The sequence below is a fragment of the Rhineura floridana genome, chromosome 2, assembly GCF_030035675.1.
Source record: "Rhineura floridana isolate rRhiFlo1 chromosome 2, rRhiFlo1.hap2, whole genome shotgun sequence".
Classification (NCBI taxonomy): Eukaryota; Metazoa; Chordata; class Lepidosauria; order Squamata; family Rhineuridae; genus Rhineura; species Rhineura floridana.
In genome coordinates, this window is record NC_084481.1 from 152518807 (window position 1) to 152539180 (window position 20374).

General features: G+C 42.1%; 1 protein-coding gene across 2 annotated transcripts in view; it reads left to right on the forward strand.

Annotated features, from left to right (window-relative positions):
- The first annotated feature begins 2767 nt into the window (after positions 1-2767).
- ACCS (1-aminocyclopropane-1-carboxylate synthase homolog (inactive)) overlaps positions 2768-20374 on the forward strand; it is a 35091-nt gene continuing 17484 nt past the window's right edge. The window contains exons 1-9 of one of the 2 annotated variants that reach the window (XM_061610820.1): positions 3778-3867; positions 4906-5070; positions 10685-11301; positions 13121-13180; positions 14217-14287; positions 15974-16043; positions 17276-17342; positions 17673-17770; positions 18503-18580. In XM_061610820.1, coding sequence (XP_061466804.1) covers positions 10702-11301; positions 13121-13180; positions 14217-14287; positions 15974-16043; positions 17276-17342; positions 17673-17770; positions 18503-18580 — 1044 coding nt within the window. In that variant the 5' untranslated portion in view covers positions 3778-3867; positions 4906-5070; positions 10685-10701. Of the gene's footprint in view, positions 3868-4905; positions 5071-10684; positions 11302-13120; positions 13181-14216; positions 14288-15973; positions 16044-17275; positions 17343-17672; positions 17771-18502; positions 18581-20374 lie in introns of both variants that reach the window. The other variant, XM_061610819.1, reaches the window with a different exon arrangement.

A 20374-nucleotide genomic window follows, 5' to 3' on the forward strand; every position in this document is an offset into this window, starting at 1 on the left:
TTTTTGTACTACAGACCTGGTAACGTGTCATTGGGCTGGAACATGCAGTTACATATCTTGTTTTTCCTTAATTACAGGCTGGGAGGACCCTGCTTCTTATTAAAAAGTCACCACACGGAAGTGAGGCTAATCTCCCCGCTACCCCCATGAAATTATTTTAAGGGGGGGGGAATATGTAGCTGCATTCTAAGTATTGCATAAGCATCTATTTTGCCTCTGAGAGGATGTGGACAGAGGACACTACATTCTGCAAGGGCAGTACATTCGCACAGGGGCCTATAACAGCCCCTTGAGGTGAATCGTAGACTTGGAGGGGATCTTATAAACTATCTAGTCCCACTCCCTGTTCTATGAGAGCATCCCCATGGTGTTTGTGTACACACTGACACAGGTAGCAGCGTCCTTTGGGTTTCAGAATTGTGCCAGATGTCTAGCAGTTAAATGCTTGAGGGAGGTGGAAGATGCATCTAGTGCAGCCTTTCCCAACTAGTGGGCCACCAGATGTTGTTGGACCACAACTCCCATCAGCCTCAGCCAGCATTGCAAATGGTCAGGAAAGATGGGAATTGTGGTCCAACAACATCTGGTGGCCCACTAGTTGGGAAATGCTGATCTAGTGTATGCACATGTATTGACCGATTCCATTTATACCTCCCACCCTCCAAGAAAGTTAACATGGTGTGCATGGTTCTTCCCACACCTACATCATCCTCACAACAACCTTGTGAGGTAGGTTGGACTGAGTGATACTGACTAATCCAAGGTTTCTCAGTGAGCTTCATGGCTGGGGGTGGGGGACTTGAACCTGGGTCTCCCAGGTCCTAGTCTGACATCCTTTTTGACTTTGAAGCAAAAATGGGGCCATCCAAAAACAAGGTAATTGCTTCAACGTACTTGTGGGTACAAACATAGGTTTGTAAATTAGTTTACTTTTAAAAAAAATAAAAAACATCCTCAACAGACTGACAGGAACTTTTGAGCTAACCTATGAGAATGTTGATGTCTTTTTCCTCTCTCCACCCTTGATATTCCTCTCCCCTGAGACCGGAACAGCACTAGTTTCCTGTTTTAGACTCTCTGGAGACTTAAACAGTGCTCCTCTTATGGGATGGGGATACACCACAATATTGAATTGCAATGCACAGAAATTGCATGACTTACAGCACATTCCTATGCATATCTATTCAGGTCCCATTGAATTTAACGAGGCTTACTTCCAGGGTACAGGATTGCAGCCTTACAGGTTTGAATATGGTCCTTGGCTGATTTCAAATTGTGATACAATAACAAAATAGGAAAGTGACTAAAGATAGAGAAAAATACAGAGCAGTTATAAGAAGATGGGATTTTGTAACTCAATATATTAAAAAAGAATTACCAATCTCAGAAAAAGGAATATATTTTTCTACTTAGAAAAATAGAAAAAGAAAATAGAAAGACAAAGAGGAAAGCCAATCTCCTAGTTGTGAAGCAAGTGCAGTTGAAAAATATAATATCCTGTAGTATTATTTGTGTATATTTAATATTTATTAATAATTTATTCAAAGATGGGTTTTTTGCTTCCGCCCATGCTTATTTCATAAATATTAGCAAAATTCCTTCAAATAATAAATTGTATCAGTCTGTATTGTGTAATCTATATGTATAATATATATGTGTAAAATAATAATAATAATAATAATAATAATAACTGAAATGAGTATGTGTGCCATTCCATCACTTTTTTTTTCTGGCTTGTTTTGGCAGAACTCGGTATTTACCCCTCACCTTTCTGTCTGTCATGCAGCTGTTAAAATAACAGACCCATAGGCAGGAAAAATGTGGGAACTTTCCTTTTGAAGGGGAATGTTGGCAACTGTTTGGATTCATTCAGGCTGTAGCAATGATGAGTGAAACAGATCTCTTTAAAGTACTTCTAGTCGAGGAAGTCAAAACTCTTAACATCAGCCTGGAAAAATAATATGATTTTCAAAAAAAATGAACATCAAATTCTTAAGAGTACTGTGTAAGTAAAAAATCCAACATTTTGAAAATTAGTTGAATAAAAATTGCACCTGTCATATGCTTTATGTTTCGCAAGACCAACATGTGTGGACAGATATGTACAATCCCCCAACCTCATTACACTTTCTGCAGCATGCTCTCCTTGTTATAATAATTTATAATTTTCCCTGATTTTTGTGTATTTCCCTGAAATATAAAGGAGGGTTTTAAAATGAATGAATGAATAAATAAATCCCAGACAGAATAGCCCTCCCAACGCCATCCATAGAGGTTTTAGCAATGTTGATTATTGCGGCGGCCCACGCTTTATATGTGGAACTGTGCTATGCCTGAATGTTACTAGTTTGGGAGTAGAATTCACTTTTCAACCACCCGTAGGCGTTACAAGCCCATTTTCGCATCATTTCAAGACAAAGCCAGTTCATAGCCTCTGATCTGACTAAGACTCGATGGCCTTTCAACCAATGCGTACACCTTCGCCCGTTTATTTGCTCGTCCGGGAAGTCCAGCTTTTCCGCGTTCGAAACGAGAGACTCTTTCGGGTTTTTCCTTCGGTCTATTCCAGGAAGCGATCAAAGATGGAAAAAGGGGGGGCGGTACCGTACTCCGGAGAGGGCGGAGCTTTCCCTAGGCCCCACCCCCTGATGTCTTCTCCCGGCTCTGTTTTGTTTAGCCCAGCCCAGCCTAACTCGGCCGGGCTTGAGGAACGTGTGATTGACACGGACCAAAAATATCCTGGAATAAAGGAAGCACGCATGTGCCATCACACCGGATGTGAACATGCTCAGATTGCCCCCCCCCTTTTCCCCGCCTCCATCACCCATTAGCTCGCTTTGTAACGAAAGGCAGCAACCGGGCCGAGCTGCGCCAAACCGATCCAATCCCTGCTGCGGCGTGAGCAGCAGATGAAAAGGAGTCAGGGAGGAAGGGGCTGGGGAAGAGGATACAAAGTAGTCGTCTCACACCCCAAAGACTCTCCTAAACACGACCCCCAATAAGTAAAGCTGTAGCACCAATAAACTGAACCGGGTCAAATCCGTTCCAGCCTCAAATGGGGTTTTCTAAGAGGGTTTAAGCACTCTTTGCCTTGTCTGTCGCTCCATTGCCGTTCCGTTCTTCCTAATGCCCCCCTTTTGTTGTTGTTGAGACCTTTTGAATTTTTCCAGTAGAAGGGGCGCGGAGTTCAGAAGTCGGGTGGACACGGCATGGATTTCCGAGGGAAAAAGTACGAGCGGGGCAGTAACTGGTCAGACCCCGAGGTGGTGGAGCTCCTGCATTTGTGGGCCGACGAATCGGTGCAGGCGGAGCTGGAGAGCTGCCTGAGGAACCAGCACGTCTTCAACAGGATCGCTGAGGTGCTGCGGGAGAAGGGCATCCACCGCACCGGCGATCAGTGCCGCGAAAAGATCAAGAAAATGAAGCTGGAATACCGTCGGATCAAGGATAACAACAAGGCCCCGCGCGGGGGCAGGACTTGGAAGTTTTACGAGGTGATGGATCGGGTCCTGGCCAGCCGGCCTTCCCTTGCCTACAACGCCGCCGCCGCCGCCAACAGCAGCGGCTTGATGATGGCTCAACAAGTGCTCCCGGGGAGTATGGTAGAGAATTACCATCACCACTTGGGGCCCTCCTCGGCTCTGCCTTTCCCACACTCTCAGCCCTCCGAGCTGATGGAGATCAAATGCGAGGAGGTGGATTCGGAGGACCAGTGCTTGACGCCTGAACCTCCCCCTTCTCTCACTTTTCAGCCGGAGGGTTCCGCTGAGGAGCATGAGATAGAGAGGGCCTTTTTGCATAGGTCTCAGAACGACTCTCCCATCTCCAGGGTGGAGATCCCCATTGAGACCAGTGTCTCGCCTTCAGGTAGGAATGTCTCAACTCTTATGTCAACCTGCAGGCCCTCTTCTCTATCCCTGCAGGAGATTGTACCTCGGCACAGACTAAGGCCGGCCCAAGACATTTTTGTATCTGAGGAGGTGTTGCCCTCTCCTCTTAGGTCAAGGTACATAGTATCCATGATTGGTTAAGTTATTTTGGCACATGAGACAGAAAATCCCACAAGCACATCCCTCCCCACGACAGATTCAACAATAACAAATAACCCAAATTTTTCTATCCTTCTGTGACATCCAAAATCAACTGCCTGCAGTGGTTGCCACACTCTTCCTAATTGTAAGGCCTACCCTGACATGGAGTAAGGTTTATGCATCTTTTTGTGTCTTGTGTTAGTTTTATGAGATCTGGCACATCATACCAGCATCATCCAGGAAAGTGAAGGATCAATTTCCTGGATATCTTGGCTTCAGAAGTGGTCAGTTGCCTACCGGATGCCTGTGGTTGTAGGGGGATGATCTCTCCTTGGCTCTATAAAAGGTCAGGTAGAAGCTTATGCTCTACCTGCCAATGTGTGTTTCCCCAGGGAAAGACCACCTCATATTTTAGTTATCAAACTGTCCTTCAGTCAGGCATCAGTCAGTCCTTCAGTCAGGCATCTTCACTTATATAGATCTGTCTAATCCGATAATTCCCAGTCATTTGATGCCGAACTTGTCTTTTCTGCATAGGCCAGATTCTGTCTTCTGTTTCTGTAATTTTCATTGGGTGGGCAGAGACAAAAATTTGGGGGGCAGAAGGGTTGGGGCGTCAGTCACTATAAAAGAGGTTTCTGAGGGGAAAAGTTTTCTTAGATAATGACAAAAATAAACTCCAATTTATCTATTGTAATTAGGAACTATGATTTAGGAAGTTTACAAAAAAGAAAATAAAGTTGAAATACGATATTTTCCATATGCAAAATAATTGTGTAAGCTAGATAACAGTGTCAATGCATATTGTGCAAATCATCCTACCATAATGATTTGAACTGTTACTAAAGTCTAATACGCCATGATTTCTCTGCAGACTTGCAGAGGAACTGTTCACTTGAAATTCCTTCAAATATATTACTTTCAAAAGCCAAGATTACGAAGTTTGCTTTTCTCTGATGAAGCATTGAACGCCTGTATGGTGTCAGCACATGTCAAGTTTGAGACTGAATTTTCATACACAGCTGTAGATGCACCAAAGGTGAGTCCTGCAGCATACAAAGTGTACACGCGTGGAAAGACTTTCTTGTGCAGGTACAATGTTTTAATAAGCTCGTGAACTTGTGAGTTCTGTTCACCTGAGGCAGCTGCTTCCCGGAACCAACTACCCTGATCTCCTTTGCCATGCCAGGAAAGCAATTAAGAGACGTTTCACTTTAAAAATTGAATTAATACATATAAACATCACTTTTCATAAAGCATGTCATATAGGAACTATACATCTCTCTGAACTACAGGTACTAGAATTAACTGAACAAGCACACAATTTCTCTTCTACAGAAAGGCCCTGGGCCAGTCAGCTAACACTGCTTCTGATGGTGCTACTAGCAAATTGCACACATTCTATTTTGGTAATATTTAAGATCGCATGAGATAAGTTAAATAAGGTGAATTATTTCTAATGGCCATTTGTACAGTTGGATGGAGGTTCAAAACTGTTGCAGCTCAGGTTCTAGTCACATTATACTCTTCAAAACCATTTTGAAATGCAGCCAGCTTGAAAGGATTGAAAAGATATCTTTTTCAACCTTTTAAACAAAATAGGGAAGAAATGCCCCCCAGACATGCACTCACGCAGAATATTCCAGCTCCCCATTGCCTGGGCTAAGTTAGTAGGGTCTCATTAGGCTTCCTGGGCCTTGGAGAGCCAGCTCACTCACCTCTCTGCTTCTTCTCAGGTCCTGTCCTGGACTAGGCTAGGGTTCCATATGGCCTAGGCCCCAAAGCCTAGGCACACCCACCAGATGTACTAATAATACCCACCACCTAGAGAGGCTGGCTGAGCACTATGGGGAGGGGGAGATGCTCTCCGGTGCATAACAATACTGTCCTTCCCGCCTTGCCTTCTTCCTGTTGCAAACTTTTAAGGCAACTCCCTTGCCCATCCATCAAGATTTATGTTCACATCATTCACACCTATAACTCTTATATTTGCTGTGTTTGTATTCCCTTGGTAACTTTGCCCAGCCCCCTCTTTGGATGCCTAAATAGTATTTCTAAAAGCTCAACTGAAGTTTTTGCTGCTGTTGTTATATGCCTTCAAGTCGATTCTGACTTATGGCAACCCTATGAATAAACGACCACCAATAGCATCTGTCATGAACCACCCCGTTCAGATCTTGTAAATTCAATTCATAGAATCATAGAATAGTAGAGTTGGAAGGGACCTATAAGGCCATCAAGTCCACCCCCCTGCTCAGTGCAGGAATCCAAATCAAAGCATTCCCAACAGGTCTGAGGCTTCCTTTATGGAATCAATCCATCTCTTGTTTGGCCTTCCTCTTTTTCTACTCCCTTCTGTTTTTCCCAGCATTGTTGTTTTTTCTAGTGAATCATGTCTTCTCATTATGTAGCCAAAGTATGATAACCTCAGTTTCATCATTTTAGCTTCTACTGATAGTTCTGGTTTAATTTGTTCCCAATTATTTGTCTTTTTCGCAGTCCATGGTATGCACAAAGTTCTCTTTCAATACCACATTTCAAATGAGTTGATTTTTCTCTTACCCCCTTTTTTCACTGTCCAACTTTCACATCCATACATAGAGACCAGGAATACCATGGTCTGAATGATCCTGACTTTAGCGTTCAGTGATACATTGTTGCATTTGAGGACCTTTTTTAGTTCTCTCGTAGCTGCCCTCCCCAGTCCTAGCCTTCTTCTGATTTCTTGACTATTGTCTCCATTTTGGTTAATGACTGTGCCAAGGTATTGATAATCCTTGACAAGTTCAATGTCCTCATTGTCAACTTTAAAGTTACGTAAATCTTCTGTTGTCATTACTTTAGTCTTCTTGATGTTCAGCTGTAGTCCTGCTTTTGTACTTTCCTATTTAACTTTAATCAGCATTTGTTTCAGATTATTACTAGTTTCTGCTAGTAGTGTGGTATTGACTGCATATCTTAAATTATTGATATTTCTCCCTCCAATTTTCACACCTCCTTCATCTTGATCCAAACCCGCTTCCCATATGATATGTTCTGCATATAGATTAAACAAATAGGGTGATAAAATACACCCTTGTCTCACACCCTTCCCGATGGGGAACCAATCGTTTCTCCATATTCTGTCCTTACAGTAGCCTCTTGTCCAGAGTATTGGTTGTGCATCAGGACAATCAGATGCTGTGGCACCCTCATTTCTTTTAAAGCATTCCATAGTTTTTCATGATCCACACAATCAAAGGCTTTGCTGTAATCTATAAAGCACAGGGTGATTTTCTTCTGAAATTCCTTGGTCCATTCCATTATCCTATGTATGTTTGCGATGTGACCTCTGGTGCCTCTTCCCTTTCTAAATCCAGCTTGGACATCTGAAATTTCTCACTCTATATATGGTAAGAGCCTTTATTGTAGAATCTTGAGCATTACTTTACTTGCATGGGATATTAAGACAATAGTTCTATAATTACTGCATTCCCTGGGGTCCCCTTTCTTTGGAATTGGGATGTATATTGAATGCTTCCAGTCTGTGGGCCATTGTTTAGTTTTCCATATTTGTTGACAAATTTTCATCACAGTTTGGACAGATGCAGTGTCAGTAACTTGTAGCAACTCTGTTGGTATGCCTTCTGTTCCTGGTGATTTGTTTCTTCCAAGTATTTTAAGAGCAGCTTTCACTTCACATTCTAAAATGTCTGGTTATTATACAGTTGTTCCATGAATGGCATCTCTTTCATATAGTTCTTTAGTGCATTGCTTCCATCTTCCTTTTATTTTATCTCGGTCAGTCAGTGTGTTCCCCTGTTGATTATTCAACATCTCTTGGTTTAAATTTCCCTTTAATTTCTCATATCTTTTGCAATAGGGCTCTTGTTCTACCCTTTGTGTTGTCCTCTTCTATTTCTATACAGTAACTATTGTAATAGTTCTCTTTGTCCCTACATACTAGTTGCTGTATTATTGCATTTAGGGTTGTGTTCCAGTCTCCTTTTGCTTTCCTTCTCTCTTTAACCATTTGAAGTTTCTTCAGTCATCCATTGAGGTCTTTCTCTCTTTTTAACCGGAGGTATTGTCTTTTTGCATTCTTCCCTGATATTGTCTCTGACTTCACTCCATAGTTCTTCTGGTTCTCTGTCAACTAAGTTTAAAGCCTCAAACCTGTTCCTTATTTGATCTTTATATTCTTCTGGGATGTTATTTAAATTGTATTTTGGCATTATGATTGCTTTATTGTTCTTCTTTAGCTTTACTCTGATTTTTGATATTACCAGTTCATGATCTGTACTGCAGTCTACTCCTGGTCTTGTTTTTGCAGAAAGTATGGAACTTCTCCACCTTCTGCTACCAATTATTTAATCAATTTGATTCCTATATTGACCATTTGGTGATGTCCACATGTACCGTCGTCTTTTTGGTTGCTGAAAAAATGTGTTTGCAAGAAACAAATCATTGGCTTCACAGAATTCAATAAGTTCTTCTCCTGTTTCATTTCCATCTCCTAAGCCCTATTTTCCCATAATTCCTAATTCTTCTCTGTTCCCTACTTTTGCATTCCAGTCCCCCATGATTATCAGTACATCTTGTTTTGGTGTGTGATCAATTTCCTCCTATACTTCTGTGTAAAATCTTTCCAATTCCTCTTCTTCTGCATTTGCCATGGCAGCATAGACTTGGATGATGGTTACGTTAATAGGTTTCCCGTTAAATCTCATTGATATCACTCGCTCTGACCTTGCGTTATAGCTTCTAATTGCTTTTGCTACATCACTTCTCACTATTAAAACAACCCCGTTTCTTCTTGATTTCTCATTTCCTGCATAAAATACTTTGTAGTTGCCTGATTGAAAATGTCCCATTCCTGTCCGTTTTAATTCACTCATGCCAAGTATGGTAATGTTGATACGTTCCATTTCTTGCTTGACAATTTCTAACTTTCCCTGGTTCATGCTTCTCACATTCCATGTTCCTATTGTGTATGTCGTACAACTCTAGACTCCTTTTGCATCTGTGCGCATCAGCCTCTGGGCTTCCTTTCAGCTTTGACCCTGTTGCGTCATTAGTCACAGCGCTACTCGTACTTGTCCATTGTTCTTCCCCAGTAGCTCATTGAGTGCCAGCTGACCTGGGGGTCTCATCTTCCAGCAATATCTCGTGTTGCATTTTGGATAGTCTGTTCATAGGGTTTTCGTGGTAAGAGATATTCAGAGGTGGTTTACCATTGCCTTCCTCTGAGTTTGGATGCATCTTAGTCTGGTGTCTCAGCTTTGACCATTCCTCCTTGGGTGACCCTGCTAGTAGCCTCTTGGTCTAGACTCGTGACAGCATTGCTCTCAGTTTCTTCGACACTCTCACACCTTTAGTGTGGCAGCACCTACCCTGTGGAATTCCCTCCCCTTATATATTAGGCAGGCGCCATCTCTGCTGTCTTTTCGGCGCCTTTTGAAGACTTTCCTCTTCCAACAAGCCTTTTAAGTTGAGACCTATCCTAGTCTGCATCTGTGTTAGAATTGCTTGTTAATATGTCTTTTAATATCTTTAACCTTTTTTAAAAGATGTCTTTAAAGTTTTTAAAAATGTTTTTAACGTTGTTTTGTTTTAATGTATTTTAAGGTCTTTTATGATGTTTTAAAGTGTTTTTAGTGTTTCTGTTTGCCGCCCTGGGCTCCTGCTGGAAGGAAGGGGTATAAATAAAATAATAAATAAATAAATAAGCCCCCTCATCATGTTAAGGTGTGCATCCTAGATGGGGAACCGAAGTTTTAAGTTACTACAATGCTAGAAATTTGGGGACAGAGGAAAATTTCATTAGAGGGGCAGAATTATCATTGGGGGCAATGCCCTTATTTCCCCCCCCCTTTGCTACACCCCTGGTCACCTCCCCTTATTGTAGATCTGGAAAAGGTTCAGAAAAGGGCAGCCAAACTGATCAAGGGGATGGAGCGACTCCTCTATGAGGAAAGGTTGTAGCATGTGGGGCCTTTTCATTTAGAGAAAAGGTGAGTAAGAGGTGGCATGACAGAGGTATATAAAACTATGCATGGTGTGAAGAAAATGGATAGAGAAAAAGTTTTCTTCATCTTATAAAATACTAGAACTTGGGAACATCCAATCAAACTGAATATTGGAAGATTCAGAACAGACAAAAGAAAGTACTTCTTCACACAGTGTGTAGTTAAACTTTGGAATTCACTCCCAGAAGAGGTAGCGACGGCCACCAACTTGGATGGCTTTAAAAGAGGATTAGACAAATTCACAGAGGATAAGACTATCAATGGCTACTAGCCACTATGGCTATGTTCTGCCTTCACTGTCGGAGCAGTAAGCCTTTGAATACCAATTGCTGAGAATCAGAACTGGGGAGAGTGCTCTTGTGCTCAGGTCCTGTTTGCTGGCTTCCTGTAGGCATCTGCTGAGCCACTATAAGAACAGGATGCTGGACTAGATGGGCCATTGGCCTGATTCAGTGGGCTCTTCTCTTGTGTTCATTTCCTAAGATTTTTTACTAGCCTAATTGATTTGCTTTGAGATTCTACTATGGACAGGTTTGATACTTTTGATAGAAGGGTGGCAGACTATTCAAGCAAGTTTGATCTTAATCAAGAAGTGTATGATGATTTAAAAGAACTGCTGTGCAGGATTTCCCTTTATGTGTTTAGGTTTCAGTGAGCCCAACATGGCTTCGTCATCCCGGATCCAAAGTCTGGGGCCACGGCCTGGTTTTTCCACCTTGCACCGCCTGCGGAAGAAACGGAAATCCCAGCGGCTGAAAGACCCACTGGATGCGCTACTACTGAAGACCCTGACAGCTCAGCGGGAAATGGAGGAACGCTTTCTGCAGATGGAGGAACGGCGGCTCCAACGAGACCTGGAGGTGGAGGAGCGACGGATACAGCTGGAGCAGCGACGCTTTGAACTGGAACGGGACCATGAATTCCGTATGTTCAACGTCTTTGCCCAGATGCTCAGCATCCTGAAGCAAAGCAATAATGGCTCCCCTGCAAGTGGGCTGTCCCAGGGTGTGGACCTTAACCAACCATTTTCCGATAGTGGAGCAGTAGGAGAAGGGGCACAACGGGGACTAAGGACCATGCCGTTGGGGCGACCCATCTTGGACAGGACAACCAATGTGTACAGTTTCTGCAACCATAGTGATTTCCAAAGCAGCCCGTACCTCTCTGTCCGAGGCAATATTGCTAACATCTTCCGGGGTTCCACAGAAGAAGGGTACAAGGCCTATCACGCTGACAAGTATGATGAGGACAAAAACCCCAATGTGAGTAAACAATCTTTCTGCTGCATGCTTAAAAAAAATTATTATAATGATTTCATATGGTTATTTGTTCTTTATGGAGCAGGAAGTTCAACATCGGCAAGAAAAGGTAGGAGCCGTAGGAGCTTCCATTCTAATGTATGATCATGGATGGAGAAGGGTGAGATGGGGGTAATAAGAGAAGAATCTGAGCTAATACACTTATGAAGCTTGAGCTTCATTTTGGTTGGGGGTAAAAACCAAGCTTGTAATCCTGTGTATACTTACTTGGGAATAAGCCTCGTTGAACTCAACAGGATAAACTTTTGGGGAAATATGTGCAGTAATGGGCTGCGCAGGATTAAACCAAAAGCTTTATAGGAAAAGGTGGCTTTGAGGGAGGGAAAGGGGAGTCTTAACAAAGGCTTTGTTTTTTCAGCTCCCTGGTATGGAATTTAATTTAGGGAGTGGACAGAATCCTCTCTGTTGTTTAAAAGCAGCTGAACAAACCATCTATCCCGGGAAACTGGCTGTTACATACACTGCTCCTAAATTTGTGCCAGAATTAGTTTTGTGTCTTTTGATACCTTGCCTCAGTGTTAGCCTAGAAGGGCCTATAATTAAGTTGTGTTTAAAGCTTTTAAAGAAAGCTTTTTTAAAGATGTTTTGTTTTGATATGTTTTTGAAGATGTTTTGTTGTAATATATTTTAAAGTCTGTTTTTATGAAGTTTTAGAGTGTTTTTAGTGCTGTTGCTTGCCGCCCTGGGAGGAAGGGTGAGATATAAATCTAATTAATTAATTAAAATTATGGCTCTTTAGAACTCAGTAGTCATGTTACCTTGCAAAATTAAAGAATGCATGGGGAACCTTTGGCCCTCCAGATGCTGCAGAACTACAACTCCCATTATCCCTAGCCATTGTCTATGCTTGCTAGGGCTGGTGGGAGTTGCAGTTCAGCAACATTTGGAGAGTCAAAGGTTCCCCACACCTGCACTAAACCATGGTCTAGCACTATGTGGATGAGCCAAGTGAAGCATTGGGTGTGCACATCCAGCCCTTTCCTCCTCCTCCTCATGCAACCGAGAGGAGGACTTCTGCAGAGTTTAGTTTTGCTTTCAGAGAGTCTCACCTTTGTCTTCTGTATGTTGAACTGGACAGAAGAGACTTGGGTGTCATGCCTTCTGAAACTTACTGCGTTGACTTTGGACGAATAACTATTTCTCAGCCTGATCTACTTCACAGGGATGTTGGGAGGATAATATGACGTCCATGTACATCACAGTTCATCAGAGAAAAAGCAGTATACAAGTGTAATTAATAAATGAATAATTTTAGTAAATATGGCCAAGACAAACTACTGTCTCTAAGGAAAAAAATGTATCTGCGTGCCAGCCTGCAATTTCTTTTTATGCTGCATGTATGAATGACAAAGCTTCTGTAGATGAGCATAAATTAGTGGCATAAACTCATTTAATTGAAAAACATGCATCTGGGCTATGTAAATGCATGCAAATTTACAGCTGAAGCTTCTCATGTAATTATGCAGGAAGGTAAATCTTGGATCCCTCTGCCATGAGAAGTCTCCCTATAAATTGATCAAAAGTCAGTTACATTCACAAGTGAATTGAAAGCTAAATTACTTGCTATTATAAGTGTGATCCTTAAAAAATACTTTCCAACGTGCTCATTGGCTCCAGTACGTAAATTAACCATCTGATTTACACACTGAGTGTGATGTAGGATATAATTTTTGAGATGGCATCATGGGATGCTACCTAATGTGAAATTCATATACACGCAGTGGTTGTTTTTCTTAACAAAACTTCTGTCTCTTGTCTGCAGGGCATCATTAATTTTGGCACCAGTGAGAACAAACTCTGCTTTGATCTGATGTCCAAACGGGTAAGAGTCTCGCAAATGCTTTTCATTCTTAAGCCTGGCTGGTGGTGTTGCTCTTTCTCTTCCCAAAGCACCTAGCCATTGGAGGCCTCATTTGACCTTCTGAAGCATCTTGATATGGATATTTTCTCTTCTGTTTGGGCAACTTATGAATGTGTGGCTTTTCCAGAGTGGGGGGGGGGGGAGGAAGTACACCTCTCTGAGGTTGTTTGCGGTCACCCTGGAGATCCTGTCCAACCCTTTCAAAGGGTTGAGATAGCTTTGTGCCCTACTCTTCCTCCAATCGCCCGCTTCCCTAGTATCTATAATTCAGCTTTCCTCAGAACAACTGAGAAAGAAAATGCACAAAGGAGGATTGAGGCAGAACTCGGCACGACAGCTTCACTCTTTAGAAGAAATGGAAATGATTCCCAGGGTTCTGAGACAGCAATCTTACACCTCCCCTAAAGCTCTAAATAACAATAGAAGGCAAAGGTATTGTTATTCTTTTGATTTAATTTAATTTCTTCTAATTTCACATTCTGGGTGCTTCCAGATAGACAGTCTCCCTCCAGACAGGAGGCTGTTGTCTGTAATGATATCCCTGTTTCCGTGAAAGGAAATGGAGTAGACTATCCTTGCTGATGGATCTAGACTTCTGGGTTTGCAGGGGTGTGTGTTGTAATTTGTAAGATGAAATTGCATCAGGGTGAGGGCAGGCCTTTAATAGGATCATTAGATCATTAGCCAGTGTGGTGTAGTGGTTAAGGTGTTGGAATAGGACCTGGGAGACCAGGGTTCAAATCCCCACACAGCCATGAAGCTCACTGGGTGACCTTGGGCCAGTCACTGCCTCTCAGCCTCAGAGGAAGGCAATGGTAAAACCACCTCTGAATACCACTTACCATGAAAACTCTATTCGTAGGGTCGCCATAAGTCGGGATCGACTTGAAGGCAGTTCATTTCCATTTTAGATTCTACAGGTTTGATTCTTACCTTTCTAGATTAATTTGTGGTGTCTAGCTTAATTATTATGCCTTCTTATTCTCATTGCTGATAGCTGACCCAAAGCGACATGAACCTCATAGAACCTCCACTACTACAATATCCTGACTGGAAGGGCCATATGTTGTAAGTAGTCTTTGCTCTGTGCCTTTTTCCTTTTGTAAACAACTTCACCCTGTTTTCTCCATCTACAAGAAACAGTTATTATCCTGTTTTGCTGGAGCTTGCAGGGGAGGTAGAAGCAAGAAAGAGAGCAGGTGAGGACCCTGGACAGCTCTAGTGGGTCCTGCTGGCTAAGCTATGAAAGGTATTGTTTTAGCAGAGAGCTGGGTCACCTGAAATTCTGAGGTCTTACGTACGTTGATTATGCCTGTACTTCAGTTGGCCCCCAACTCTTTGAGGATATGGCTGAGGTGGATTAAAGGGTCCTTGTCCAATACTGTAGGAGGGGATGTTATTGGGGGAAGACCTACACCCTCAGGCTGGGAGGGCCCTGGAGGGAGGGGCTGAACCCCCCCCCCCAAGATGGGTCTTTCCTCCTCATCTCTGTCTTCCTTGGAGTGGTGGAAGGGGCTGAGTGGAGGTCCTGACATGGGGTATTATTAAAAGTGCCTAAAATTGCTGGATGGTATGCAAAATTTAAAAATAATGTATTAAGATTCGTGAAAGACTAAGATTAATGAAGGGAACATCTCTCTCTCTCTCTCTCTCTCTCTCTCTCTGTGTGTGTGTGTGTGTGTGCGTGTGCGTGTAAAAGACATTTGAAAATAATATATATGTGAGGTGTGGTGGTGTTACTTTGAAATAACACCTCAAGAGTGTCATGGTCTGTTTAACTGTGTGGCGTATGAAGTTTTTGAGCCTGAGAATGTCTCCTTAATAGAGTTGATCCATTTCATAATCAGCTATACTAAGAGTGCCCTCATTCTCTCATGTGCCAGTCTTTATGTAGCCAAAATGACACCACCCACACCCATGGGAGGTATCAACAGACTTGTAGGAATCCCAAAGTTTGCAGAAGGTCAAAAAATCTTTAGAAAAATATTCTTAAGGATAGCCTAGTGAGGACTGAGCATGAATGGCCATAGAACTGAATGTTTCTGGCAGGTGGGGAGAAATGGAAAAACAAGGGGAGAGGAGGCATACAACGGAATGGAATATCATGGTGGAGTATATGGCTGGCTAGCTGGAAGAATGCAACATTGTTGTTTTAATTGCTTGCATTTTTGAAGTATTGATCTTTAATTATCATGGTATTGCCTTATTGTTCCTATAATCTCATTTGATTAGATAGTATGTGAATGTTTCTTGGGTATATCTGTTAAAATTTACTTCCTCCTATTTGGCCAGTGGCAATTTTCTAGCAAGTTTGCGACTGAAAACCACCAATTTATGCTCATGATTCTCATCAATAGCTCTTTTAGTCTTCACACTGATGTAGTATTATTGTTGTTGTTGTTGTTGTTGTTGTTGTTATGTTGATTTATATCCCGCCCTTCCTCCCAGCAGGAGGAATATATATATTCCTTATAAATAACTTATATATAAATTATAACCATTGGCAATGCTGGCTGAGGCTGATGGGAGTTGTGGTCCAACAACATCTGGAGGCACACTGGTTGGGAAAGGCTGGATTATATGGTATCTGATGTATGTGAAGCACTGACATGTTTTGAACTGGCCCAGTGAAATGTTATCCTGTCTTCATGGCTACTGTATAAGTGTTATTTGTGTTGTTCCACGATACAGCCTGGTGGGGAGCCAAGCCTTGGGAGAAACTAATTTTGCTGGTTGTTTTTGTCTCTCCTTCAGCTTGCGAGAGGAAGTGGCTCGATTTTTGACCTATTACTGCAAGGCACCTGCACCTCTGAAAGCAGAAAATGTAGGTCACCTTATTGTCTGGCTTGCTTGTTCTTTTCATATTGGCATTCAGAACTTTATCTAGCGATGGTTACCAGTCACACCAGGCATAGAAAACATAGCAACAACTGGGTATGATGGAAACTCCATAACACCAGAAGGAAACACCAGGCCAGAAAAACCTCACTGAGTGTGTGCAGGTCAATATTTCAATCTCTAATTAAAAGAACCATACCCCAGGGATGGAGGACTTGCGGATGTTGCTGGGCTACAATTCCTACCATTCCTGACCATTGACCATGCTGCCTGGGGCTGATGATTGGAATCCAACAGCATCTGGAGGCTCACAGGTGTCCCACTCCTGATTTACACATAGGCACCGTGTAAAAAAGTAGGACACAACCAAGGAATATATGGTTTATTTTTATTTATTTATAAATATATTTGTATACCACTATTTCATTTTTTAAAAAATCAAAGTGGTTTATAACAAATAAAAGCCATATAACAAAAACCAGTAAAATACAGCAAAAACCAAAGGCCAACTTTTGTAAAAAGACATCTTAATTGCCTGCATAACTCTGGCGGAACAGAAAGGTTTTCAGCAGGCGTTTAAAGGTTAAAAGAGAAGGCGCCTGCTAAATCTCTGTTGGCAGAGGATTCCAGAGAACTGGGCCTATGACAAAGAGGGCTTGATTTCGTGTCACTGCTAAGTGGTTGATGCCATAATGACTGAACTAAGTGGATTGCATTGTAAATGGGTTTCTGTGACATGAATTACTGGTTTCCTTTGATTTATGGATTGTTTTTATGATTATTCGTTTCATCACTTTATTTTTATTTTAGTCTAACTCTTAAGCCTCCCTCAGTTTTGGCTGAGAAGAGGGGATCAAAAAAAGGACTGAATATTTTTTTGGCTTGACATAAAATATTTAATGATATGTGGATAAATAATAAATGCTAATAATACCAAGATGACCGATTTCCCAACTTTTGAGTTTCCCATATGCTCTTTCTACCACAGTGTTTGGTTTCTAGGACTTGCACAGTCATTTTCAAGTTGTATGCCCCACCTGCAGTGTCTGCCCTTGTTGAGAGGAGCTTCTTCAGTTCATAAGTGGAGCAGTTGTGTGGCTTTATTTATGTAGTTGGAAGAGGTGGACAAGAGCAGACTTTAATCCTTGGCAACAAAAATCTTGCATGATGAATGTTATCACCTAAATGGGAGTAAATATTCCAATATCTGTTTTACAGGTGATTGTCCTGAATGGCTGTGGCTCGTTGTTTTCTGCTTTGGCTACCATTCTCTGTGATCCAGGGGGTATGTGAGATTGCTAAGAAATTTAATATAGAGATTTGTTGGATGGTAAGAAAGCAGGAATTTTGCAGAGAATAGTAATGAACATTTATGGTGGCATCTCTGGTGGTATTGTTCCTTATTTTTATATGTGCCTGACGAGATGCATTGTGCTTGCATTAAATAGCTCACATTAATCAGGATGAGTAAAAGTTAATTCCAAAGTGGCCTCTTTAGACTTACAGAAAGGAACTTTAAACAAAGACCCTGACCTCAGCTGCATTATCCTAGCTGTAATCTGCAGGAAAACTAATTGGGGCAGCAGAATAATTAGCTGTATTCTTTTTATTTCAGAAGCCTTCCTGATCGCTACCCCTTTTTATGGGGGCATCACCCAAAGTGTGTTTCTCTATGGGAATGTGAAGCTGGTCTATGCGTATTTAGAGAGTCAGGTAAGAAGGATTCTATAATCCAGACATAGCCAGCATAGTGCCCTCCAGATGTTGTGGACTACAATTTCCATCAGTCCCAGCCAGCATGGCCAATTGCCAGGGATGATTGGAGTTGTGGTCCACAACATCTGGTACTTTTTGGCTGCAAAGATCTTTACAAATCTTCTAACTTGACAGTTCACTGGGACAGTAGTTCTAAACAATGGGTTCAGATCCAGTCGCGGGGAATCTTAGGGATGGATTTCCAAACTGGCTGGCACACAGTGTTAGAGGCAATATTGCACACAATGTAAGTTTAGTTTTTAAGAGAAGAAATGGTTCTGGAGAGAAATTACACGTGTGCATCCTTTTTGTAAGAAGCTTTGGAATACCTTTTCTAGAAGAGGACTGCTGAATTTAAATTGTATCTTGGACACACTGAGGCTGAAGTCATTTGGCTACAAACAAAGACTACCATTGCTTGTGTCAGGATTAGCACTCTGGCATTAGTTGTGGGCTCTCAATACAGATCCATGACAATCCAAGTCTCAGTAAAAGCTACACTCCAACTTCTGTGAATGGCTGCTCTATTCATGATACTGTCTGGAAGTGTTTTAAGAATTCTTACCTCTATAATGATATGAAACTGAAGGGAGCAAAATCCTTGTTGGGCTTATTGGGTTGTGCAGCACAAATAGTTTTGTTTGGTTCTGAAAGGCAATCATACTCAGTCTTCCATTCATTGTGTTTCAGGTTACTGGCACATGCAACCGTCCATTCCAACTTACTGTGGACAAGCTAAAGAAGGCCTTGCAGGATGCACAATCAGAGGTGAGCATGGCTGATCTTGCAGTTGCTGAATCTACTAACACCAGATTGGTGGATGGGGTTACAAATCAAAGGGATGTTGTTGAGTGCAATATAAAAAAAGGTTTTTGATTTAGTTTTGATTTATTTTGGTAGCCAAGGGTGGTCTGAGTATAGCATCATTGAGGCTAAGTATGATGTAGGTTGGATGCACGGTGCTGTTTTTATTGCTGTCTTATGGCATTAGAATCGTGATAGACAACCACTTTATTAAAACCTGGGCTGTAGTTTGAATGGACCAAAGGGTCAGCAACATTGGCTCCACCCACTAACTTATGGCTACTTCAGGAGGTGCCAACCCTTTTGGACTAGAGGGCACATTTCAAATTTTGAGCAAGTGCCGGGGGCACCAGTCACAAAATGGCTGCCATGGGAGCACGGCATAACATAAAATTAGAAAGTAGCCATAGTGAAGCTTTTCCCATAATTGTATTTCCATATTAGAAAAGGAATGACGTTGAATTTCTGCCTGCCACACACTTTTAAAGGCACAAGAACCCTGTTTTTCCCCAATGCCAACCCTAAACCAAAGCCTAGACCAGCCTTTCCCAACCAGTGTGCCTCCAGATGTTGTTGGACCACAATTCCCATCTTTCCTGACCATTGGCAATGCTGGCTGAGGCTGATGGGAGTTGTGGTCCAACAACATCTGGAGGCACACTGGTTGGGAAAGGCTGGCCTAGACTGCCAGACAAGTCACTTATCAATCACAGTTCTGACTTCATTCATTGGCTGGTAACACTGATAGGAAGGAGCAGCCAGACTGGCTCATTTCACATAAATTAGAAAGATACCTGCACATTTTGCTCCATAAAATTCTTTCTAGTAGTGGTAGAGACTTACTTTTAAAAAAAAAATGATTCTGGGCTACCTACTGAAGATCCCATTGACGGTCTTTGCGGGCTCCATGGCACCCACAGGCAATGGGTTGGCAACTCTGCACTACATGAATCAAGACACAGGAAAGAGCTTTTTAAACTCCTTTAAGCCTGCCTTTCTCAGCAACAGAGGCATTGTTGTTCCTTTTACCATGTCTTCCATCACTTTCTTCAAGGTACAGACAAAAGTCACTTTATCTCCTCCATCCTATGTGGATAGCAATAGAGTTCTTTACTTGTGCAGAGAAATTAGAAGTATTTTTGTCTTTATTGTCGTTTCTGAATTTATTTATTTATTTATTTAATTTAATTTATATACCACCCTAAGCCCGAAGGCTCTCTGGGCGGTGTACAAAAAGATAAAAAACAAGCAATATATAAATACAATAAATACAATAAATCAAGAAAACAAAACAAACAAACAATAAAAGAACCAAACAACATCCAAAAATACAAATAATGATGAAAATACCATTAAAACACACATTAAAATGCCTGGGAGTATAAAAAGGTTTTCACCTGGCGCCGAAAAGATAGTAGCGTTGGTGCCAGGCGCACCTCATCGGCGAGGCTGTTCCACAGTTCGGGGGCCACCACAGAAAAGGCCCTGGTTCTAGTCACCACCCTCCGAGCTTCTCGATGGGATGGCACTCGGAGGAGGGCCTTAGATGTTGAGCGCAGTGTCCGGGTAGGTTCATATTGGGAGAGGCGGTCCACCAGGTATTGCGGTCCCATGCCGTGTAGGGCTTTATAGGTCAAAACCAGCACTTTGAATCTAGCCCGGAAACAAACAGGAAGCCAGTGCAGACGGGCCAGAACAGGTGTTATATGAGCGGACCTTCTGGTCTGCGTCAGCAATCTGGCCGCTGCATTCTGGACT